Source organism: Dermacentor andersoni, chromosome 3 (genome assembly GCF_023375885.2).
Source record: "Dermacentor andersoni chromosome 3, qqDerAnde1_hic_scaffold, whole genome shotgun sequence".
NCBI lineage: Eukaryota > Metazoa > Arthropoda > Arachnida > Ixodida > Ixodidae > Dermacentor > Dermacentor andersoni.
The window spans coordinates 140,453,154-140,477,868 of record NC_092816.1 but is presented as its reverse complement, the minus strand read 5'-3'; the positions used below and the strand labels follow the sequence as shown (position 1 = coordinate 140,477,868).

General features: G+C 45.1%; 3 protein-coding genes across 4 annotated transcripts in view; 1 reads left to right on the top strand and 2 right to left on the bottom strand.

Annotated features, from left to right (window-relative positions):
- Positions 1-10,364: 10,364 nt before the first annotated feature.
- LOC126525146 (X-box-binding protein 1-like) lies at positions 10,365-14,720 on the bottom strand. The gene is made up of 4 exons (XM_050173198.3): positions 14,339-14,720; positions 12,884-12,980; positions 12,150-12,326; positions 10,365-10,819 (listed from the first exon to the last, which is right to left on the bottom strand). The coding sequence occupies exons 1-4, from the start codon at positions 14,533-14,535 to the stop codon at positions 10,451-10,453; spliced, it is 840 nt and encodes a 279-aa protein (XP_050029155.2). The 5' UTR covers positions 14,536-14,720; the 3' UTR covers positions 10,365-10,450.
- Positions 14,721-15,003: 283 nt separating this feature from the next.
- LOC126525147 (meiotic nuclear division protein 1 homolog) lies at positions 15,004-22,706 on the bottom strand. Its single transcript, XM_055067563.2, has 6 exons — positions 22,584-22,706; positions 22,344-22,409; positions 21,759-21,932; positions 20,241-20,348; positions 18,052-18,211; positions 15,004-15,272 (listed from the first exon to the last, which is right to left on the bottom strand). The coding sequence occupies exons 1-6, from the start codon at positions 22,584-22,586 to the stop codon at positions 15,169-15,171; spliced, it is 615 nt and encodes a 204-aa protein (XP_054923538.2). The 5' UTR covers positions 22,587-22,706; the 3' UTR covers positions 15,004-15,168.
- Positions 22,707-22,884: 178 nt separating this feature from the next.
- LOC126525144 (uncharacterized) overlaps positions 22,885-24,715 on the top strand; it is a 76,302-nt gene continuing 74,471 nt past the window's right edge. The window contains exons 1-3 of one of the 2 annotated variants that reach the window (XM_050173197.3): positions 22,885-23,100; positions 23,204-23,298; positions 23,364-23,473. In XM_050173197.3, coding sequence (XP_050029154.2) covers positions 23,058-23,100; positions 23,204-23,298; positions 23,364-23,473 — 248 coding nt within the window. In that variant the 5' untranslated portion in view covers positions 22,885-23,057. The remainder of the gene's footprint in view (positions 23,101-23,203; positions 23,299-23,363; positions 23,474-24,715) is intronic. The other variant, XM_055067562.2, reaches the window with a different exon arrangement.

The following is a 24,715-nucleotide window of genomic DNA, read 5'->3' as shown; positions in this document are numbered from 1 at the left end:
ACTCCAGGGTAAGATGTTCAGAACTTCTTTAAGTAGTTACTTTTCAAAAATACGGGGTATGCCGTGTACGCTACATTGAAAAAGCTCAACTGTTCGAAATGCAGGGACGCACTGACAGAAAACAGGTACGACCTCTTGGACGGTACGACCTCGTGAAACAAGTTGGCAGGGGAGGACTTCTCTATCCAGCTATACTTGCCGTCAGCGCTGTCGCACACAACTACGTGGTTGATAAGCAACTATCAGCGAAAGAGGAATTTATTAATCTGCCGAACCAACGTCGTTTGGTCACTGACCTCACGCTTGAACTGCTTGTCAGTGATGATTCCTCAGAGTTCGACGCCTGCGACGATGGACACAAATGCGAATTTGTGTTGAGGCACCTTTTGTGGTGTAGCACGAATATTTTACTGAAGAACTACTGCTGCAAGATGAATGACAAAATATTGGATGCCAACGCTAAGGCAACGAAGAAAAAAGCTGAAGAAGAGAAGAAGTATTTTAATGACTGGAAAATGTAGAGAGGTCGGCCGGATAATGGAGCATCTGGCCTGCTACTCTATAGGTAAGGGAAGGGGAAGAAAAAGGTTCACAATGGGGGATGATAATGGGAGGAACGAGGTAAAGGACACACTACACAACTGGTATCACAGGCGTGAGTCCAGGCCCGTGTCACCTAGGAAACGTGAAAGAGCACGGCAGCTGTTTCCTTGTAAATAGCTGCAAGAATGTTTTATATCCCATATCTAAACTTTTTTGAATTGTTGTAAATTAGTGCACTGCGGTAATTAGTGCGTCGAAAGCGAAATTATTCGTTTAAGCATAATCTAGATTGAAATAAGTACATGTGTCCCCAATAAAATTGTTCATACGCAATTGTGAAGCTAATGGAGTGCGTTACGTTCATCGTTGCCGCGCCATAAAAAACATAAGTACAAAAATAAGGAAGGAAATGTTTTTATGGATTCAATTTATTCGAAGTAATATGGATGAAGTATGGGGTATAATAATAATAATAATAATAATAATAATAATAATAATAATAATAATAATAATAATGCACAAACAACGTACATTACTAAGACGACAAAGCGCGACGCTATAAAAAGCTGCTGGCATCAATACCTGCACAAGCTTTACAAAGCTGCTTTGTATCTTGGCGTCTAAATAAATGCTTTGTAAGGTGTCTGCTGCTCATTCCGCACTTTCGACTGAAGAAAAAGTGTGGAGTGGTCAATGGAAGTATACTGCTGCTAGGTGAACCAAGCCGCCATCCCTTCTTTCAACCTGTATTCCCAAGAGCGCCGTCGGCCTCTTCTCTGTGACGTCACTCGCCGAGCACTCAGGCCTTCTTGCCTAGGGGGTGGATTGATGGATGGATGGAAGGTAGGAGCGTCCCCTTTGAAACGGGGTGATGGCAGTTGCCCCCATGCTCAGCTTTTTATTTTTGTTTAACTGTGTTTTAAGTTATTAAAATTCGCCATTTTCTTTAAATACGTCTTCCTACACTTTTAACCTTATGTCACCTCTCTGCTTTTGAGCCACCAATCCTCCCATCACTTTTTGCTAATTTCCACCGCATATTTATTTACATGACTATTGCTATCTCTGAACCCTAGATCCTCAGGCAGCGCGACTGTGCCCGCATCGACATCGGAATGGATACCATCACATTTTCGTATGAGGTATTCTATTGTTTCTACAGTTTTACCACACACAGTACATGCGTCTTCTTCTTCGTTATTTTCTTTTTTTGTAGCTCCGCGTTCTAAGACAACCTGACCTAGCTTCAAAGAGTAGGGCACTGACTCTTGAGCTATCATAAAACGCTTCCTTCCTGATCTGCTGTTTCCAGTATCGATATAGTTTAAAGCTTCTTTTCCATTGAATTTATCCAATTATTACCTTCCGCGTTTTTAACCTGTCGTTTAATGCTCTGTCTTTCTCCGTCCTCGTGTCTGGCATACTTACTGGTTAGCTTCCTAGTTCTTTTCCGCCATTGTGAGTCAACGCTCTTTCTGTATAGGTATTTAAATACCTTAGCTGCCCACCTGTTATCGTCCAATTTCCTCAGGCGTTTTTCGTGTAGGATTTTACTCTGAGCTTCCCGTGCTTCGAACGATGCCCAGCCCATATGCCCCTGTACTGCTTCGTTTGTGGTTTCCCGTGGGCACCTGCTAATCTTCCAACAGCTCTCTGATTTACTTCTAGTCTCGACTGAACTTCTACCCTTAAGCACAGGACCGCATTCCCGAAAGTAAGCCCCGGCACCATTACTCCCTTCCAAATACATCTCAGTACCTCATGCCTATTGTACCCCCACAATGCCCTATGTTTCCTTATCCCGGCATCTCTTCGCCCTTTTGCTATGAGAGACTGTTCGTGCTTTTCCGTGCGCATCTGCCTTTTGTTTATCCATACTCCGAGATATTTGTATTCGCCCACTCGGGGTATTTCATGGCCTTGTATTGTAAGCTCCTGATCAGTTGTATCGTTGAAAAACATCCCACCGCACTTAGCTGCACTAAAACTGAAACCTAAACTGTCTCCTTCTTCTCCACAGTAATTAAGAGTTTTCAAATCCTCCTGGCTATCTGCTAACAGTACAATAGCATCCGCATACATTAAACCCGGTAGTGGTTGCTCAACAACCTTTTCGCCTAATCTGTACGACAGATTATACCCTAGATTGCTTCGTTGTAACCTTCTTTCCATGCTTATCATATAAAGCATGAACAGCAGCGGTAATAGCGGACAACCTTGCCTTAATCCTTTGTGTGCCTCGACAGTTCTCGGGCTCTTAATTCCTTCCCATGTTATTTCAAAATTATTTTCTCGATATATTTCCTGTAGGAAATCAATTACCTCATGACCGATACATTCATCTTTTAATATGTTCCACAGGAGTTCCCTGTTCACGTTGTCGTTTGCACCGCTTATGTCCAGGAAGGCTAAATACAAGTCTACTTTCCGCCTTAGCTTTTTATATGCACTGGGTAAGCACGAACAGGCTATCATCTAAGCGCCTACCACTTCTGAACCCGTTTTGAAGTTCTCCGAGTATTCTATTACTTTCTACCCATGACTACATTTTTAATTTCACCACCTGCATCGCCAGCGTATATATAACTAATGCTATCGTAATTAGTCGTAAGGATTTTATGTTCGTCTTATGGTCTTTCCCTTTATAAATCAAATTCATTATACTCTCTTTCCAGCTGTGCGGAATGTGCTTATTTGTTATGACTGCCTTCAATGCTTTTATCAGCGTTTCCTTGTTTCTGGGGCCAAGTTCATTAGTTAACTTGATTGGAATTTCGTCTATTCCTGCGGACGTGCATTTTCGAACATTTGCTTCCACCTTTTTCCAGTTAAGATTCGTCAGTTCTAAGCTGTTTTCTATTGTGCCATCCTGTGTTCCCTCATTTGGGGCGATTACCCTATCGTCTTTCCTAAGTGACTCAGCTATAACTGAACCAATGTAGTTCACAGCCTCATCTCCTCTAACCATTTTCCCTCGGCATCGTGAATCTGTTCCTGCTTTCTGTGATTCGATTTACCGAGAACGCTTATATGGTTCCAGAATTTTCTTGACCCCCCTTTAGTTGCATCGCGAACTTCAGCCAGCCAATAATAAGAGGACTGCTTTATTTCAGCCTGGACGAGGACCTGCACTTGTTTCTTTTGTCGATAAGATTCCCATTCTTGGCCTATTTCCTCTTCAGATAACTGCGCCCTCTTTGCTTCTCTGTGTTCCCGTTATGCCAGCCATCGTTGTTCGATGGCCTCCCTAATTTCCTTATTCCACTAATTTCGTGGCTTCCTCTTTCCTCTCCAGCGGTTTACTCCTTTTACTTATTTTATTTTTGTACAAATGAGTAGTTCTAGCTGATTATAATCCCACTTTTCCATGGAATGTTTCTCTATTGCTGCCTCTATGCCAGCCGCTATTTGCTCTATTTGTTCGTCATTTAACTTTGCGTACTCTTTTTGACTTCCCTGCATTTCTCTTTTGAGCAGGGCTCCCAGCTGTAGACTAATACGCTTATGATTACTTCCGAGGCTGTACTTCCCCTCTTCGTCTATTTCCATTATTGCGTACTTGCTATACATCCCCTGCGACATTAAACAGTAGTCAATGGTAGTTTGCCTGTTACGGGGTCCCCACGTGATTTGTCCCTCACACTTAGTTTCTCTATTTACTATAACTAGGTTGTGTCGCTCACAGAAGTCTAGCATCAACTTCCCGTTACAATCTGTGCATCCATCCAGATCCTCGATGTGGCCATTTATGTCACCCAGCATGATAATATCCGCACCTTCTCCAAACTGCTTTATATCATCATGGAGACTCTTCACTAGATCATTGTTCTCTTGCCTGCATTTGTCCCCTGTCCCTCAATAAACTACTCCTAGCCATGTCTTTTTACCGGCAATTGTACCTGATACCAAGACATGTTCTTTGCAAGTTAACTTGCAAAGAACATCACTGGGTGTTGGGTGAGCTCACGCACGCGGAGGGCCTGAGCAAGCCAAGGGCGTTCAGATAGGCCAGGCGCCCTTAAGAAAGACACAAGTGCCTTCATAGCTTTGTGGGTCGACGAGCGATAGGGACGGTCTTCAAGTAGCACCTGCACGGACAACGGCCGATCGTCCAGTCGTCGCAATAGGATAGATAATGTTGCTCTTTCCGACTGAAATCGATGACAGTGGCACAATAAACGTACGATATTCTCGTCGCCGCCGCAGACGTCGCACGCAGCACTGTCGGTCATTCCAATCAAAGTAGTGTACGTATTCGTGAAAGCCACTCCCAACCACAACCAATATAGAAGCGATGCGTCACGTCGGTGCCGCTCGGGTGGAGGTCGGAGCTGGAGCGAAGGGTCCAGTTCGTGCAACCTGGTGCGCCTTATAGTTTGAGGGTTTCACTCTGTTAAAGAGAGCTGGCGTGCCAGGTGACGAAGCTAGCTTGCAGCGTGTCCTGGAAAGAGGAATGGGTACGCTGTGTTGTTCTTGGCGTGCCTCTAGGGCAGCTTTGCTTCACCATTTCCACTGGTCCCGCAACGGCCAAGTATCCACTGGAAAATAATTTCGGGGCCTTTCTGTTTGACGTCGTGATGAAGTTTGACAATATTGTACGTTAGCTGTGCGTGAGCTCCACGTCGGAGAACTGATTGCATGCTGTGTAAAGCCGGTTTCGAGTCGGAAAACAGGGTCCATGTACCAGGACTGCTTCAATAAATTGAAGCACACTGCGCATAGGCGCGAGTTCTGCGACCGTAGACGTCATGACCTGTGACGTCTTTAACCTCAATGTTATTCCTCTCGTCCGTATAAACACAGCACCGCCAGAACTGGTCGATGTAGTCGATACGTCAGTATAGATGTGTATATGGTTACTATATCTCTCGTGCAACAGGAGTAAGCTCAATTTCTTTAGTGCGGACGGTGGTAGATCTGACTTTTTATGATGTCCTGGAATTATGAGGTGTGATTCAGGATGGCACAAACACCCTGGAGGCGACACCAGCCTGGCCACACGTGTGTGCCCTGATATAAGTGAGGCACGATATGCGCTGAGAGTTGTGCTAAATTACGTGCCGGGACTTGCCATGGTCAGTGCGGCGGTGTGGTGGCAAGGGGTCCGGGCAATGTGCCTGACATGTGCACGCATTGTCTCGACTGCGAGGTGCGTCGCAATTGAATTATCTTGAGCAATCGCAATGGTTTCAGCCGTTGACGTAATTCGTGGTAATCCAAGGCATATCCTCAGAGCTTCGGCTTCAATGATCTGAATCGCAAGCAAATTGGTTTTGCAGGTGTGATATAACAGGTAGGCTCTACCGGAGGAACCCAACAAACAGCTGTAACATGTATTGTGAAAACACACTCCAGTTCTTTCCTGCAAAGAACCTGAACAGACGACAAATAGCAATCAGTCGCTTTTTCACGTGGTTCACGTGAGGAGTCCTGGACAAGTCTCTGTCAATCATGAACCCATGAACGTAGCTATAGCTACGAACCCAGAGATATATCTTGCCGCCAAGTGCTATTGCATCTAACGCTTTAAGGATGGCTTCAACGGTAACGTTATCGTAACTTCCTTTAATGACTAGAAACAAGGCAGAAGACAAGCGTTTACAGGCCTTCTGGAATTCGACGTACGTTACCAAGTCGACAACGTTGTCTACAAATGAACAGCCGCGCCTGAACCCTGTCAGCGTGTTTGGATAAATTTCACAGTGCTCTAGGTACCACTCTGGATGGGTTAGAACCATCCTTTCCATTACTTTTCCTACACAACTAGCAAGGGCGATCGGACGGTATGACATAATGTTCAAAGGTGACTTGCCAGATTTGAGAAGCGGAATCAGACGACTTGGCTTCAATTCCTGGGGAATCCGTGCCAGTCTGCCACGAGTTGTTGCGCAGGAGCAGGCGTGCTTTTCGAGCTCGTTAACCAAGGTTGCACAGAGCGCCATATGTAATTCCATCTGGTCCTGGCGCTGAGGAATGCCTGCATAAAGCAGGTGCAGCCTCTAGTTCCTCCATAGAAAAAGGGCACTCCATGCGGGTATCACGTTAGAATGGTGAATGGTCGTGAGCGTGCATTCCCGTGGAACTTGCTTCACCGGCAATTCTCCTATAGAAGGATTATGCGCCTTCACTCTCTTTGCATTGTAGGTAAAGAGCCAAGAAATTAAATGGGTGGCGCTGTCCAGGGGTTGCACGGAGGCCACGACCGGTTCTCCTTATAAGGGACAGAGGCTTTCGGGGATGCAGAGACTCGCAGAAAGGCATCCATCGTTGTGAAACCAGCTTGTTACGACGCTGTATTTTCTGTGTGCGTCTAGCCAATTTCAAATCATAAATGGACTTTGTGCGCCTATATCTTCGTTCCGCGCGCCGCCGAATTGCCCGAAGTTCCTCTAACCCGATCCTGGTGTTAACAGCACCAAACCTAGACGAGACACGAGACGGGAAAACGACACCGTAAGCGCTTGTGGTGTTGTCTTCTCGTCTCCTGTCGCGTCTACGTTTGGTGCGGTTAACACCAGGATGGAAAACGAACAAGCCCAAGCTGTTATGCTAACTCGATGTCGAATTCGGTACGTGCGGAGCTATTCAAAACCGAATGTGTGGCACCCTGTAACGCAATTTTCATTGCATCCCCTAGGCTGGATCCATCGCGACAGCACTCTTTGAAGATTTATTTAACTGTAGGCCAATCGATGCATTTGGCGGCTCCGGAGAACTTGGAAAGAAAGGCTTTATGGATCAGAATGAAAAGAGCTCTGTAAGTGTCATAGCAGTGGGGCCTGCGCAGTGGGGAAGCGGCGGCATTTTCTAATAGGGTGGGGAGATCAGTGTCACTCACATGCTATTTAATGTTCGCTTGGGTTCAGGGCTGCCCACAGCTCAAATACTGCACGCCGCGGTAGCACCTGCGACGATTTTTGTGAAGTCGTTGTTGGGCATTATTCGACTGTCGGGCTTTGATTTTGCAAATGCAATCTTGCCTCTAAAATCGCTAATTGAAACCTCCTTAAAATTTATTTTGTTGCTTGACAGCCATATTTTCCACCATGCCACACCTGTATTGGCTACCGAGCGTGTCTGACAGCAGATGTACGAGTGCACTTATCACAAATTATCAGCGCAGCACCCTGTGTTACTTGGTGCAGAAAAAAAGCAACCTGTATACCTGCTATATTCGTGATCTCTGGGAACGAAAGCGAAAAGGGAGGGGGTGGGGCGACATGCGTGGTATCCAAGGCGGCTGTGCTCGTGCTGAAATATAACCCCTCCACCTCCGGCCTTGCCTGGAATTTTTCGATATCCGGGCCTTCCCGACTACACCTGGGGGGGGTGGGGGGAGGACAGAGGACCTATGGGTCTCGGGTGCCAGACGACCTATAGCTACGCCACTGGTACTCATTTAAAAAATCGAGAATCTCGATTTCCTTTATTTTCCTCAATTACCTGTTGCATAGAGAGTCTCGACTTTGGCACTCCAGTTCATGCGATAAGACAGTACACAAGTTGCCTGCTCCTAGTGTACGTACATGACACCTACACTTGGGTGTTCCACATTCACCGCCATAGCGGTGAATGGTGCCGTCTAGCTATGCTGGCTAGAGTCTAGCTCTCCGAGGGCTACATCTAGCACACATACACTACACCAGAGTATAGCGAACTAGAAGCCTTCTAGTTCACTGTAACCAGAGTACAGCCACCATGGCAGCCCGTATTACGTACATAACGCAAATGGGCTTGGCTCCCACCTGCGAAATGTTGCCCATTTGTCTCGTCCCTTATCACTTATACTGATTCTTTCTACATTTAAATTAATAAGTTGCAGCACCTTGTACTTTCAGTCTTCATTTTCATGTGGTTGTAAATAAAAAAGAAGAGCCCCTCGTTGCCATTTTCCTCACTCATACCAAGATTTTTTATTTTTACCTTACGAGCTCCACGCAAAGCTTTTATTTTACTTTAATTAGAAGTGTGAAATGTTCAGTATTCAACTTGATAGACTACGGTCGTCTTTCTCAAATATCTCTAGTCAATTAGTTTAAGAAATGTTGTTCTTCGAACACCTCTAAAGAAGAAATAAAAAAAGACCAAAACGATCGGATGATGATGCTCAAAAGTCAACAGATAGCTTCGCAGTCCATTTGCAAAAATACTGCTGTTGGCGTCAGTGGGGAATGGTTTGCTGCATCAGTTAATGGTATGAGGTGCGTGGGTACCATGAGATTACGCTGCCCCTAGACTCTGCCTGCATTACAAACCGCATTGGAACCATAGCTAGACACACACATCATGCACTAGTACCAAGATGGCCAAGTCACCATTTCTGGATAAGTTCTCCATGATCAGGCCAGATTTAGTTTGCCAGACAGCTGTTCAAGCATTTTAAGGAAAAGGGGCAAATAAAGCTGTGATTTAAATATTATGCAGATCCAACACAGTGTGTAAATGTTACGTGAAGCATCTTGCAAAAAGGTGGCTATCTAGCCTAGTTTCAATTTGCAGTGTGCTACAAGATAACATGCATCTGTGTGAGGCAAGTGATTGTGTGGCACAACGATGGCATGATAATGACCATCGAATGACAGTAAAGGCAGCATGACAACTACGCCCACAGCATGTTAGCCGAGACAAGAACCTACCTCCTACAAAGTGCTTGGCACGAGGCAAATAAAGCTTCACATTCACATGAAACAAGTGCACAAGGATTGCATGACACTTTTATGCTATACCAAGTAATTTAGTTGTCCAGCCAAAATGTCTGCAAGGCAATTGCTTCTGCCGGCCAGTGAACATGCAGAGCTTGGTGCAATTGCTTCATACTGCCACGTCTGCACCAGCCTGCATTGCCTAAAAGCAAAGTGGGACTGCTGAAACAGCTTTTGGAGCAGGCTGAAAGGTACGAATGCTTGTAGCTGGAACTCCTAATACAGAGCAGCCTAATATAACGAAGGATCTGAATCTTGTAGCAAAATTTTTACAATATGTTTTAGGATTAACTCCTGCAGTGCTTTTAAAGATCCCCGAAAGTTATAAAACCCAACTTCACTAGCAATGCTTTTATATTCAATGATTAAGGTCCCGAAATGCCTGAACTCCTGTCGACTATGGTAAAAAAAACGAGCATTCTGAGCCAAAAAAGAACAACCACAACCACTATTTACAAACAGGTATACGCAAGCCAGCTTTAATTATCATACAAGAGCGCCAACAAAATAGTAGCAGCAGCAACAGCACTACTGCCAGCAACAGAAAACTTTGTATGCATATATTACACTATGTACAGCTTTTTGCTTTCTGCTGAAAGTCCATAAATTAGGGGGTGCATGCTGATAGTGACAGAAAAAGATAAAAGGACACTGTCCACTTTCTCCATCCCATTTCCCACACACGTGCAGTCTTTTTCACTATAGTCCTCTATTTTTCCTTCACACCAGTGCCGGGAACAGTTCCGACAGGGGGTCCTCCCAGGGCGGAGAGTCATCAAAAAGGCTGTCCTCCCGGAAGCTGCAGTCGCTCAGTGGAGACACTGCAGACTCGTAGCCGGTCTCTGTGCTGTGTGCCGATGGACTGGCAGCCATCTTGAACATTTGTGGCGACAATGACAAAGCCTCTTGCGGAAGGCCAGATCCCTGCGCGTCACTGCTCTCGTCACAAGCGAAATCCAGATTGAGGGGGACCGAATTGGGGCTTCCAGGAACCGGGGAAGGGCAGTCGTCGATGACAACCACGGTGTCTTCAACCTCAATGACTGACGCGGGGGACACTGGGGCCATCACCGAGACTGGGGTGTGGGAAGGGGCAGCCAACGCTGTCACTGCTACTACAGTTGTTGAGGCATCTTCCATGGCAACATCAGCTGTGCCTGCGCTACTGCCATCTTCCTGTTTGTAGTAGACATGGTCGAAGTGGATCAGTTCTTTGATGGAGTCCAGCTCTTCTGGTGAGGCCCCCACCATACGTGAGGAGGCGCTCCGTTTTCGACCAGGCGATTGCCTGGGCTTTGTTGTTGTTGCTGCCGCCGTTGGAGCAGCAGCAGCAGGAACAGGCAGAGAAGGGATGTCCTCTGTGAGGGGCATGCCTCCTTCAAGCAGGTTCTGGCTGCACTCTTGGAGCAGGGCGAAGAGGTCATCGCACTCGTCATCAGCTGCCAGAAGCCGAATTGCATCATCCAGAGAGCAAGAGCCCGCAGCGGAACCTGGTCCTGCTGCAGAGGTCCACTGATGAGCGATGCATACTCAACGGAACCGCTGCTTGCTCTGGTCTCTGGTGATGAACACGGCTGTGTTGACCACAACAGGTTGGAAGGAAAGAACAAAAGAGCAAAATTAGGCAACACCAAGCAAGTTAAAAGAAACTGCACACATCATAGCCGATGCTGCTGCTATATAAGTTCTTAATGAGTTACTAGCATTGCTTCAATGCAGCTACCACAGTCCCTGCCAATATAAAGAATATATTGTATAACTCTGATAGGAAAGGCAGCTGAAGATTGAACTGCTTCCTCCTGTCCCTAACATAATATAAATTGAGCAAGACACTACACAGAAACTAATCTAAGATTGGGCAGCTTGAAGAGCCACCTCAGAAAATCATGCCAGGCCACATAAACTCAAGGAAGCTCTGATGTGCTGACCACACTATCTTATGACGAAGCAGGACTTTGTCGAAGCTCATTGCCACTTTTAGGAAACGACAATGACAACTCTAGTGTAGGCTTGAAGAGAGACTAAAGAAATATTTTGGCAATTTGGACTGGTAGGTTCTTTCAAATCACTACATGATTTACTTAACAGAAAAAGTTTTACGTACAAGTGAAAACACCAATGACGTGCGTTAGTGTGATGCTGCAAACTTCACAATATTTTCCCATAATTGCATCCCCTTTGTGCAAGTATAGTCCAATGTTTTCCAGCTTAGAGTCTGTTTAGTGAGGCTGAGAACTGCTATAGCAGAAGTGCAACCTACTACTCTAGGTGAGATTAACATGTTTTTAGTTGCCTTTCAAAACAGCACTAAACAGATGTCAACCGAAGTTCACCTTATTCAACCTGTCTGCACCATTCAATTTTATTAGGAAGCCAAAGGGCTCCCTGTTACGGCATAATTTCAATGAACAGAAAAAACACGCTCTAAGTCAACTGGATTTTGCATCTTGGCAATTCCGTAAGAAACAGTAACTGTTACCGACTCCCCTAAAAATAAATAGACTTTTAAGCAGTGGCATCAGTTCATTCCATCCCTATGTGCCATAGCAGGCAATGACTACAAAGATACAACCTGTAGTATCTTGTACCATCTACCCATCACAATACTGAATGTGAGCAAGCTAACACAGTGCACATAATACAGACATCATGCATCTGCATCTTTTGTGCATTCAATCGGTGCACAGAAGCATGCCATTGAATGCCACTGCATTAGCAGGTGTACTGTAATGACAGGCAGCAAAAGTGCATCTACCTGCTGTGAGAAAGCCATGTCCCTTGCGCAGCTCTAGCAATGTAGCTAAAAAGCATACACGACAATGCCACAGCATACAGACAACCATACCATGTCTAAGAGATCACGCTCCAACAATGCTACAGTACCAGGCCTATCTGTCTACTCACCTCGACTTTGATAACTGGTGGAGCTTCAGATGAAGTGGTGGTGGTGGGTGTGGAAATGGCTGCAGGAAGTTGGTTGGCAGGCTTTGCCTCGAGCCTTTCAACAAGTCGCTTGTTCTCCCTCTGGCATTCTTCCAGCCTTTGACGCAGGAGGCGGTTCTCCTCCATCAGGGCTATCCTCTGATGTAGAAAAAAAAAAAAAAAAGAAAAACGACATCAGTTTCTACAAGGGTATTCACTACCAAATATGAACTGGCACCCTCTATATCAAGTGGTGCAATAAGTGTTAATTTCACTATGACCTTTGTAAAGCTTAATGCAGTGAGAATTTGGTGCATTATGTAGCTGTACACGGATTCTAAATATAGGCCTATTACAACAGCATACTGAAAAGTGGCACGTGAAATACAAAGTGGTGCTGCTATTTGCTGTCCATGGGAAGAAACCCATTCCAAGTGAACTGAAGGATTGGTTGCTCAACATTTACGAACCGCGCAATCAGACAGTAACCCAGCTGCACAAACTTCGACATGTAGATTAACTGGAAAACCGTTGTAGTGCTGCAGCACAACCAAATGCACACATCTTAACCCTCGGCCTGCTCACCTTCACTAAGCTTAACGTAATTCACACGGGGTCATATGAGCACTCACAATCCCTAAAACGTGACAGTAAGTGCAAAGCAAATCTACTGATGTGGAATGTACGCTGAAAAGAAGAAAAAAAAATTCACTTACGTCTGCCTGCAGTTGCGTGACCTGGTCCTCGAGTTCATCCATCCTTGCTTTTTTTCTGTCGCGGGCACTCTGCGCTGCCACACGGTTCTTCAGTTTCCTGGGAGCGGCCAAATTTGCATCGTTGAGCATTCAAGCATCCCTTCTGATATCCACCATAACAAAAAAGGAAACCAGAAGTCAGGGTGAAATTTCACGTGTACCTAATGTCCAAAATGCTGTTACGAACAGACTAGCCAAAAGAGTGTGTTCACACTGCTGCGCGGTGTTTAAGATACGCGATTAGCTGCGTTAAATAATTATGACATTAAGTGATGGCACCGAATGCAACATCTCGCAACGCTTTTCGAACCGCACACACCGGATACTCGTAATCTAAAAAAGAAAAAAAAAAACAATGTGGGACTTTAAGTGGCAACACCATGATCTGATTATGCGGCACGCCTGGGGTTCTTTAACGTGCACCGAAATCTAAGCACAAGGGTGTTTTCGCCCCCATCGAAATGCGGCCGCCGTGGCCGAGATTCGATCCCGCGACGTCGTGCTTACAAGCCCAACACCATACCCATTAAGGAACTACGGCGGGCTACTCGTAATCTCGGATGTCTGCGGTGTTAAACCATCAATATACAAGTGAACTACTGATGGCAAGCTACTATGAAAAATTCCCTGGGAGTCAGCTGTGTTGATTTTATTCAAGCGATGAACTTGATGCAACGATGTCCATTTAAGCGTGCCGCGTAGCTAAGCTTGCAGCGCGCTATCTTATTACGAAGGTCAAAGACCCGAGGCACAGCGGTTTCGCAATCTCGCGAATGTCAAGTAGCCCGCAACTACAGTGAACTAGAATACTTCTAGTGCACTATACCCGCAACCAACCCTCAAGCCGTGGCGTGAGGGACAAATCACGCAGCCTTTCGCGGAACACAATCCGTCTTTAAAGCGCAGACACACTGGCTGATGCAACAGCCGCCGGCGCTGTCGCCATGGTTACGGTGGTCACACAACAAACGCCGCTTGACGTCACAGATCAAGCCACGACCCCTGCCTACGCGGCTCTCTCCATATCCCGTCGACGTGGCGACTCCGAGGTCGGCGCCGACACAGCAAGCGATTAGTAGGCGGTTTAACGCATACTCAGTTCGCGGCGCGGGCTTGTGGATACGACGCAGAAATCCGCAAGTAGAACAGGGACAGCATATTACACCGATCAAAATACATCGATCGAGGAAACATAGGCGAACAGGTTCGCGAAAGTGAGATTGAAGGGGCACACTAGACGGCTGATGGAAGCGAATGGAATGCCGGTAGCACGATTGTTACATACGCCGTTCGGGAAAAGAAGAGCTTACCCTCAAACGAAACGGAAGCAAACATGTTTGTCGTAATGGGGCGGAACATTCCCGGCGCGGTCGCAAGCGATCACCATTCCCACAGCAACGAAAGATCGCCACTCACCTTCTCATGATCTTTTCCTCCCGCGTCAAGTGGTCGAGCCGCTGCCTTTTCCTCACGGGCGCAGCGGTGACGACGGGCTCCGCGACTTCCATCTCGGACTTGACGTGCCAATCTCGAGGTGCGATGATTGTGGTAGCTGCTTTCTCCAAAGAACGGTCGCGAACTGCCGTGATCACGATTCTCTTGGGAACACCCATGTTGATGCGGGGTACGAGGTTGTGGGACGCAAGCACGTCGAACACGTCAGAGAGGCATCACTTCGAGTAGGTACGACACAGAGCCGATCGCTGCATAGCCGAAACTACGCCAAAAGTCGTGAACGCCCTACGACACCATTCCGCAGCGTCGACGAGAACCGGACTGCCAGCAAAGCGGCGAAGGGATCGTGGCGTTGCCGGATTGGACGGGCCGCGACTTCTAGCACGCCCTCCGATTGGCTCGCTAGCGAGTGATGTCATGAAGCTGCGGAAAGTCGCGGCTTGTTTTTGTTTTTTCCGCGCTTCAGAGATCGGCGAGTGCCGCGCAGTTACTGAATTCTGCTGATGCAAGTTGACTGCGACCGTTGCTTCAAGTCGCACCGCATGCCATCGACACAACATTCTGCATCCATGAATACGTGTTTGCGTCCTTGATAGCAGTAACACTTAGGCAGGCAGACAACAAAACATCAACAAACAACCTTTATTTTCATTTACGTGTCAGGTCACGGCTGACGCAACAACAGCTGTTGCAGAGAGGGGAGAAAGTTCACAGCCACGCGAAGCGCAGCTGACGAAATTCTGTGAAATATTGGTTCCGTATGCACAGATCGAGGCGATGTTTACTGAAACTTAAACGTAGTCCAGTTCTTCCGGGATGCCGAACTGCTTGTTGAGCACCGTCTCCTCGATGAAAAACTTGTTCTTTACCCAGGACTTGATTGAAAAGATGTTATCTGCAAATATACAATGAAATGCTTATGAGTACCTGACATGCATATCACACTTGGAAACCCGCCCCAGAGGAGGCGTGCGAACACGACGATCTCATCTCACTCTGCCGGGTTATAACTTTGTCGGCTTTAAATTGCGATTACGCTTGTAACTGGTTCAGCTCTATGTGACCTTCAAGTATTTACATCTCCCGTTTTCATACCTTTCTTCTAAGAGCTCACAAAAATGCGCTAAAAGCTCGCACGTGCATATGTCGCATCGAGGCGAGATAGCGGAATTCCTTGTGCCGCGGGAAATATGTCGTCTTACGGAAATTGTTTATTCAGCCTACGAGCGGCACAGTTTCCGGCGCGCTTGAGCTATCCACGCATCTTGCAGGGCACTGGACGACTATTATGGGAGCAGAATCGCGCGTGCGTACGTCATATCGCGGAGAGATGGCCAAGTTCCTCGTCTCGGGGGATGTATCGGCATTACGGAAGTAGTTTTGTCTCGGCCCACGGTGTCTCAGCCTCCTAGGGGAGAAGCTTCCGACGCGCGTCAGCCATAACTCGGCAATCCACACGATTTCAAAACGGAATGAGCTGACGTGTTTTTAGCCTCTATGCATCCTCGTATTTTTCCGCCGTACAATAATTACTGAGCATTAATTACAGCTGTAGCTAGTCAATCGAATGCAAAAATCAACCTTCCACCGTAGCAATGGGCATTGTGAAACATTCAAACAACAGTTAATAAGCTAACTTCTGTGTAATTTGAAACACAACATAACAATGTATCAGTCAAAGCACTAGGCATTCACTGCTGCCCTATGGAACAAAGTGCACGAAGGTTAGCTGAAATTGATTTATGTGTTTCCGAATGATTTCAAAACCTACTGACTCGGACTGCAGCGTAGATTGGTAGAATAAGTGGATACTCACTCACCAATATTTTTACAGGCTATTTACTCAATCGCACTTACGTGTACTCATGCTTACTGCTACTTGTGCCCACTTGTACTCTCCAACACTCACTAGCGGTCCTGTTCATATAATGGTTCAAAAATAGTTCACACTTACAAGCACCCACTCATGGTCATAGTCACGTTCACTCAAACTTGCAGGCACTTACACCCATTCATTCACAGTCACGTCCATTCAGACCCTTAAATACTCACTAACGCACTATCTCACACCTGTGTTTAGAGCGAGTTTTTGACGGTGAACTTGTGAGTGAGAACAGCAAATGGACCACAGAAACTGCAGGTCACAAAAGAAAATACTGGCAATTAGCCCCTGTAATTATGAACCGAGGGGGGGAGGGTATTTTGTTGTGTGTTGACCTAGTGGACTGTCAATTTCCACCAATGTTGATTGGCTGAAGTAGTACAAGCAAGAAGGAAACTGGCTGGAAATGTTTGCCTCGTTCTGGCTTGCACCCCAGCCAATCAGCACTTCAGCAGCAGCCAAAATGGACAGCTCACTAGGTGGACACTTACAGAATATGGCCCCAGGCCTCGTCTCAAAGCTCTTTCTTGGCTCCACAGTGATTACTCTTCGGACAATGCTCCTCGAAGACCATCCCCTCATACCAGGCGCAGTTAATGTCTCTTTGCAGTGACTTTTAAGGTGTGGATTACAGAGCAAATGGGAGTAGCCGGTATTCTAGCAGAGGTGAAGAGAAAGAAAGGAGTTGTGCAGGCCATGTAATGCATAGAGCAGATAACTGCATGTCTACTAGTGTTTCAGAATGGGTGCCATGGGAAGTGAAATGTCGTCACAGATGGCAAGAACCAGGTTGTGTGATGAAATTAGCAAACCTGCTGGCATCAGCTCAAGCCACTAACGCAAGACAAGGGTAACTTGAGATTCGCCAGGGGAGGCCTTCGTGTTGCAATGGACATAAATTAGTCTGATGATGATGTGAAATCGAACATTCTACATAATGGGAGTAGGTACCATTTTTGCACGGTGGTAGTGCCAATCTCATCTTAAAGCTTACATAATTTTTCGCGCTCATAAAGCCTCTGCTCTTGCTAGATGTGCGGCTTTAGGTAATGTGGAACGTGTCACTTTACCTCGCACCATATATTTGAACCAACTAGAAAGTCTACTCCTAACCTAACCTTTTTCATCCGTATACCTGCCACCTTGTTAACATAAAAAATCCGTACAAAATCTGCATTTATGACTAGGGGAAAGGGCATGTAAAATTTAACTTGGGCATACACCTCTTGTGGGATACATAGTATGTACATATTTTATTAACAATGTTTACCTTTCAATGCAGCGTAGAAGCAGCAGTGAACTAGGAACTGCAGAGGTTGACAAGCAAGTCATCGTTTTTGATCACAGTGACTTCTTTGGCGACTTTGCTGCTGCCGATTTCGCCTGCTTCGGAAATTCGAATCAATATACTTGCTCGAAGCAAGTATGCCCCTGGTATACGGTATCTTGTGCTGCTACAAAAAGGGTAACACAGGTTCTATCGCAATCACTTCTATGCATCTTTTTCCTATTATGTGCAGCCCCATCCCTCAACATTTTAGCAAGCATAATCTATTTTTCGTAAAACATGACAACATTCGTCAAATCATAAAACAAGCCCGAATTCGTATAATATTTTGCAAAAGAAGTTCAGGAGAGTTGGCAGGTGTACATCCACCAAATCTGAGCACATGAGTACTTGCATGTTCCACCCTCACTGAAATACAGGTGCCACTGCTGGAAACCAAATGCGCCAATTTGTATAATCAACCACACAATGCCAAAGCCACTGTTCCAAAAAAAGGTGACTGACCTGTCCATCGGTTGGTTGCCTCCTTGGCTACGACTGTCTGCTTCTTGACCTCCTCCAGAACCTCGGGGTCGCAGTCTTTGTGCTTCTCCAGCTCAGCTGAAACCTCATCACGGCTCCGCTCCAAGTCGCTCAGTTTGGAAATTAGCTCCTCTCGCTCAGACTGCATTGATATTCCATGTGTCACTCGCTAGACCAAAGAGACAGCCTGATGATGTGAACTAAGAGTAGGGCCGGTATAATGTAAGGATCGCATTCACTCAATCACCACTCATTCATCACTCTCAACCTCCCAATCCTAACTTAACCTAAGTGGAGCATGATCAGACCGCTGACGAAGCACAAAAGGAAAAATGAAACAGAATGGTTGCACTTTTTTAGGGGGGGGGGGGGCAAGGTAGTAGTGGCTAGACTGCAATTGCGATGAAGTTATTCTCGCGACAGCTTGTGGTCATAAGTTTAGGTGCCTGTCCTAGATATCTTGAGGTACTATTTAGAGGTCGTATTCTAGGTCAACGGCTTTTGAGGATATCACTTTTAGTGAACACTAATTGGCTAAGCCTGAATGGCTGTCAGTCGGTGAGACATCATGCCGAATGCCATGTCACATGAAAGTACCTCCACAGAAGTGAGCAACCTAGAGCGCAGCCCCTGTGCAGATGTTTTCTAAAGAATACGCCCATTATTCAGACCTGCCATAGACCAATTTGATTCACAGACCCTTAACACGTAAACAATCTGAGCACACTTCAGATGGACATATTTTGTTTGTTCATTCAACATTTTAAGTGGTCGCTAGTAGCTGGATACTGAAAGCACGCACTTCAATTTGATTTGCCTGCGCTGCACCTAGTGGTTGGACATCCAATTATAGCCACATGGTGTATTGTACAAGATTTATTAGTTTTTAATTAATCCACCTATATGTATTAACATCTAACAATGCAGTACACATGCATATGAGTTAATTATATTTAACAATGAGATTTAAAGGAAATAGGCAAGTGTCATTCTTGCATGCATGCTGCCACCAAGTCAGCCAGTATCTCAACTAGGTCTGCAATACATCTAATCAGTATTATGAAGTGTTGTGAAATAAGGAAGCGGAAGTGAAAACAACATAAGAACCTAAGGCAATAAAAATTAAATACATTGGTGATCTTCTTTCATTTCTCCTTAAGAGCTCCCTTGATGCATGAGAAACCTCACATAACAAAGACTGCATCAATAACTTAATTAATTTAATTGTAGGGTTTTACATGCCAAAACCACTTTCTGATTATGAGGCACACCGTAGTGGAGGAAATTTCAACCATCTGGGGTCCTTTAACGTGCACCTAAATCTAAGTACACGGGTGTTTTCGCATTTCGCCCCCATCGAAATGGAGCTGCGGTGGCCGGGTTTCGATCCCGTGACCTTGCGCTCAGCAGCCCAACACCATAGCCACTGAGCAACCACGGCAGGTGATCAATAACTGTTAAAGGGACACTAAAGAGGAACGCTAAATCAGGTTAAACTGGTAAAGTATAGTAACAGCTTCATTTGCATTTGATAATTATTTTAAAAAATGAAGGCCAAACTTCCCCTTTCTTCAATTTAAGAATAAACCATAGCTCTAGCACATCAGTTTGATGATGGTGGAAAAGACACAAGACCATGTGAAGAAACGACGGGACAGCAAAGAGCATCTTTCCGATCCAGTTTAGTTTTTTTGCATGGTTTCATGTCTTTTCCCCTGCAATATGCAAGGACAAACCAGCCCAGCAACCAGCAGTGATCAGTCTGATGTCACGGAATTCGAAATATCTTCTCATAAATTTTAAGCCATTTCTTTGCCAAAAGGTTTTTGCACCATGCTGCGTAGTCTTTACGCCCGTTAGAATGCACTGTAGTTCAGGTACCTTTTTTACCAGAAAGCAATTAGCTAGGTCTGAGTAGACTGTCAAAAACCAATGATGGCCTGACAAGCTGGTGCGGGAACTTCAAGATGGCATCACCACCATTCTCTCACGTTTATGTATTTCCAGGGTTACCAGACCTCCTCCTGGAGAAAGAGTGGCTGCTTTACCATTGCAGAAGTGCAATTCATTATTACAGCTTAACTCTACGCTTCTCTCTAGTGCCCCTTTAACTACCAGCGGCTATTATCTCATTAACAGCATAGGAAGTCACATTGGAAGTTGCCACTCACCGAATCTTCCCTTCCCACTTGAGCCTTCGCCAGCTGATTCTCCACAAACTTGAGCTTCTTCTGTACATCGTCCACTTTTGTCTTCAGCTCATCTAATTTACGTTTTCTCTAGAAAGAAAATGTGCATTTTGCTGCTGTAAGCCACAGTTTATTTACTTGCTTTCACACTCTCCATTGCACAAAGGCTTTTGAGAGAGGAGGCAAAAGAACAGATATGATGATAAAAAAATAAAATCTTGGGGTTTTACATGCCAAAACTTCAACCTTTTTATTAGGCACGCCGCAGTAAGCGACTCCGGATTAATTCTGACCACCTGGGGTTCTTTAACATGCACCTAAATCTAAGTATGGGGTGTTTTTGCATTTTGCCCCCATCGAAATGCAGCCACCATGGCCGGGATTTGATTCCGTGACCTTGTGCTTAGCAGCGCAACACCCAAGCCACTAAGCAACCATGGCAGGTAGATACGATTATCAGTGGCTGTCTTGAATTTCTTGGTGTTATAGATGGCAGTGATGGAGGCAGGGAGGTGGTCCCATCCTACTGAGGTTCTTCATGCACATTAATTTGCTCCAGTCAGGTTGCAAACATCTGAACACCCAAGTGACAGGAGTAACTGTGGCGTGGCCTTATTCAATTTGCTTACCCAATATGCCAGGTCTCGCTTATATCTATAATTAAACAAGTTAGAAAAGGTGAGCCAGAAATTAGGTCTCTACATGAAACATGAATTTCAGAAAAAAGCTCATTGTGACCAAAGTAAATGTGGGAAGTAAATAGCAAGGAAACCTGTGTTACACCTATTTATTTATTTCCAACTAATGCCATTAATGTTGAACTTGTGTAGCCTTAAGTGCAAGCAATGTTATGCAAAGTAGATTACTTTTTCACACCTTCTATCATCCCCCATACAACATGCCATCAAGAGTAGTGCTCTGCTGTAAATACTGGCAATTTCCCCAAGTTTAAGCTTTTTATTTTCATGCTGTGAAAGAGGCCAGACAAATGCATTATTATCAAAAGACTAAAGCCAAGGCTCACCAAAGTGTTGCTTACATAAAGCACTCAGCGAATGAAAATGTCATAAGCATGGAGTTATCACTGGGGAGCCAAATACAGTCAAAATATGTCACAGAGGCTCTCGCATTCATCTTATACTGGAACGCATCACATTGGTGTCCCCAGAGCAAACCGGCAGCCATGCACTCCGAGTATCGCGTTTGAATCGCTGATAACTGTACATCATGCAATCACTATACGAGTACATTCTTATCGAAATGCTTGAAACTGCAAAAATAAAACCCATCATCAAAATGTTGATTACACTATATAATCACTGACAGTTGCTTGATGTACAATAATGCGACCACAGTTACTGTGAGATTGAACTTACTTACATTGGCTTAGGCAGGGCACGTGAGATGTAGACAGATACACTTTAGTAGAATGACTTAAGTATATACCTCACGGTCTCTACAGCACAATGTCACAGTTTAGTCTAGATTAACAAGACTCACCGTACTGACAGCTTTGCTTGGGAACGACCAGAAGTAAACTGATGTGCCGATCTTTTCAGAGTCCACCAGGCCGTCATCCACTAAAGACTGAACAACATCTTTAACTGCCTGCGCTATGACGCCCTTTTCTTTGGGACCAATCTTCTCGAGGTCTTTCAGTTGAAACACATCTTTCTGCAAAACAAAAATGAAAAAACGGAAAATGCAACGGAGAACGCCGGCCCAGAAGCTACGCTTTCCAAGGCTTTAAGCAAAAGCTAAGGTTAGCTGTGAAATTGCAGCTTTGAGAAACGTTATAGCGGGGGGCTTCGTATTAAATTTGACTACCTGGGGTTCGACACGCATTATAAATCTAGTACATGAGCGTTCTTTTCCAGTTCGCGATCGAAATGTGGCCGCCGAAATATGTAAATGTTCTCGTGCAAGAGACAGTGATGAGTCAATTAAATTTCAGACAGCTGCTATCGACAAATAAATAAGCAACTGAATACCATGTTTCTAAAAGACAAAACAAAGTTAGGAATAGTACATGTACGTACTTCTTGTGATTAACTCAAACTGAACGTGCGTGATGAATACGCTCACTTTTTCATAGAAGACTTGCAGCATCCGCTGTCGCTTTTCTTCAGCACTCACACCTTTTCTCTTGGACTGTAAAAACAATAAAAAACACTAACAATGTGTTATAACATCGAAAACAGCGCCGAAAACAGTTTAGGTTTCAGAGTGCGTCACTACAAAACAGAAAATCACACACCTAAACAATAATAATAGAAATCACGAGAATTTTAATGAGCGCTGCACTATCCCAATAATAAACCTTACCATTGCAGCCAGCAAGAATGCGAATTTTTGTCCAACACGAATGATGTCGTGTCAGGTGCTGTCGTGTGAAACAAATTTGCCGGGCAAGTCAAGACAAAGCAACTGTCACGTCTGCCTGCTCAAGCTCGGCGCGTTAACTGAACGCATGATATTAAATGCATAATATTCTAAATAACTGTTAGTATTAATACATATTTACGTCGATATTGCTTTACTTTAGCTCATTGTAGAATTTTTTAAACAAAGTATAAACAAATTTTGGATTGCAAAATACTTTAGAAGTCAGCCAAAGTCAACAACGTGCCGCAGCTTTAAAAAATGGCGGCTCCCATGGTAGACGCCGTCTGCTCATGAGGAAAGCGGGTTTGCAACATAACGGCGCAGGTTGAATAATCTATTCATAGAGCACTGCTTCCTAAATATTCAGGAAGCTGAGGTAGGGTTTTGGCTAGCCTTGGATCATACACGGGCACCATGGTCGACGAGATAAGGCAAACTTTGAGGAGTCAGCAGTGCGGTGCGTTTTTAACATTACTAGAATTATCTCTTTGTAATGTTGGTTTCAAAGCCCACTAAAACCATAGCACCCAGTTTCATCAAGCCTTTGCTTTTACTTGCAGCTGAACAGAAAGAGCGTCGAAAAAAACTTGTGGACGACAGGCGAGGTGCGTCAGTGCCTTCTACGAAAGAGTTCGAACCCGTACCAATCGAAGAGGTACGTTGGTTGATCTGGCATATTTGTAGGCTACAAGCACCTTTCATGTTTCTCCGTCTTCGCAGTTTGAAGCAATGCTGAAGCATTTGAAAGCAGAAAGGAACAACACGCACTATTTTAGGAAGCTGAAGAACTCGCTGGCTTCGGGCGACGAATACGTCAGTAAGTTTCTCAGGTAAATCACCCCACAGGGCCCTACGTTGCTGTGCTGTCGCACGAGGAATACGAGTCCGCTAAAGTCATTACGAGCTGTACAGGAAAGCCAACAGCTGTGTAATACAGTCTTTGATAGACTTGGGGACAATTTAGCGTGCACGAGGCCGATGGGTCGCCGAATGAAGGCGTTACTCCTTTTCTTGAGTTGACTGGGCAAGTGATGTAGGCTGTGCCTGTGTTACGTGCTCAACTCTTTTGCCATGAACTCTTTACAATATTTTTTCGTCTCTCCGTGCTGGAAACCCCTTGAAAGTTTTGAACTCTGGGACCTATTTTTCTATTATTATACCTGGCAGTATCACTTCTGCCAATTAGCCCACAATGATGAATATATCATTTTTACATGCTGAGTTTGTTAGCTCAAAACTCAGATTTTAGCGTGGGAAACACTGCAAAACTCATCGTAGTGTTCTTGACACACTGACGTGTAGTTTCATTTGCGTATAAGGGTGTTTCTCGTAACTTGAACCAAAGATTTCAAAAAAGTGGTTAACCACAGCTGAGTGAAACTAACAACATATGGTTTGCCGTCATGTAGGGCTTCTCAGTATGTATATATATATAATATTCTGCTTGATATTAGTTCAACAACTCAGATCCATCGTTCAAAATTCACTTTGGGCCAACTGGATTTCGTTACTTTGCAGAGGTGGTTCAGATATGACCAATTCAATTTTTTGTGGGAACATACATGCTACACGGTGATTTTTTTTTTTTTTTTTTTTGTCTGCGTGTAATGAAAGCTCATGAAATATGAAATAAAACCACGTAACTGCACTCGTGCGCTGTCGTATTGCAGCGCTCTCAACCGTGCTTCGAGCCTATCCTTTGACCGGGACGACGGTGCTTCCTTTTCGTGTGCCACCGTCAAAGATGCTGACGTACTGAAACCTGATGCCTTGAGCCCCGAACTCTCACTTTACCACGGTCCGCACTCACGTTTCTTTCGCTCGAAGCACAGTTGAACACGCAGCAATACGATAGCGCATGAGTGCAGCCACATGGTTTTATTTTACGTCTCGCTGGCTTTCTTTAAACACCGAAAGAAAGTTGCCACGCAGCATGTACAGACTTGGTCAAAGAACTTGCACCCGCTGTGAACGGCCGAGAATAATGAAAGAGGGCAAGAGAAGCATGTCTCTTACTCTCAAGCGTCGTTTGATAACAGCGCTCGTGAAAAACTAGAGCTGCTAGTGTGGTG

What these genes read in the sequence shown, in the direction of transcription:
- LOC126525146 (XM_050173198.3), bottom strand. Translation starts at nt 14,535, where the DNA reads ATGGGTGTTCCCAAGAGAATCGTGATCACGGCAGTTCGCGACCGTTCT. An exon ending in GAGGAAAAGATCATGAGAAG is followed by an intron (nt 12,981 to 14,338) that starts GTGAGTGGCGAT and finishes GGCCGCTCCCAG; the next exon opens with GAAACTGAAGAACCGTGTGG. An exon ending in CACCAGTTATCAAAGTCGAG is followed by an intron (nt 10,820 to 12,149) that starts GTGAGTAGACAG and finishes TGGTCAACACAG; the next exon opens with CCGTGTTCATCACCAGAGAC.
- LOC126525147 (XM_055067563.2), bottom strand. An exon ending in TGCAAGTCTTCTATGAAAAA is followed by an intron (nt 21,933 to 22,343) that starts GTGAGCGTATTC and finishes TTTGTTTTGCAG; the next exon opens with AAAGATGTGTTTCAACTGAA. An exon ending in CAAGCAAAGCTGTCAGTACG is followed by an intron (nt 20,349 to 21,758) that starts GTGAGTCTTGTT and finishes TTTTCTTTCTAG; the next exon opens with AGAAAACGTAAATTAGATGA.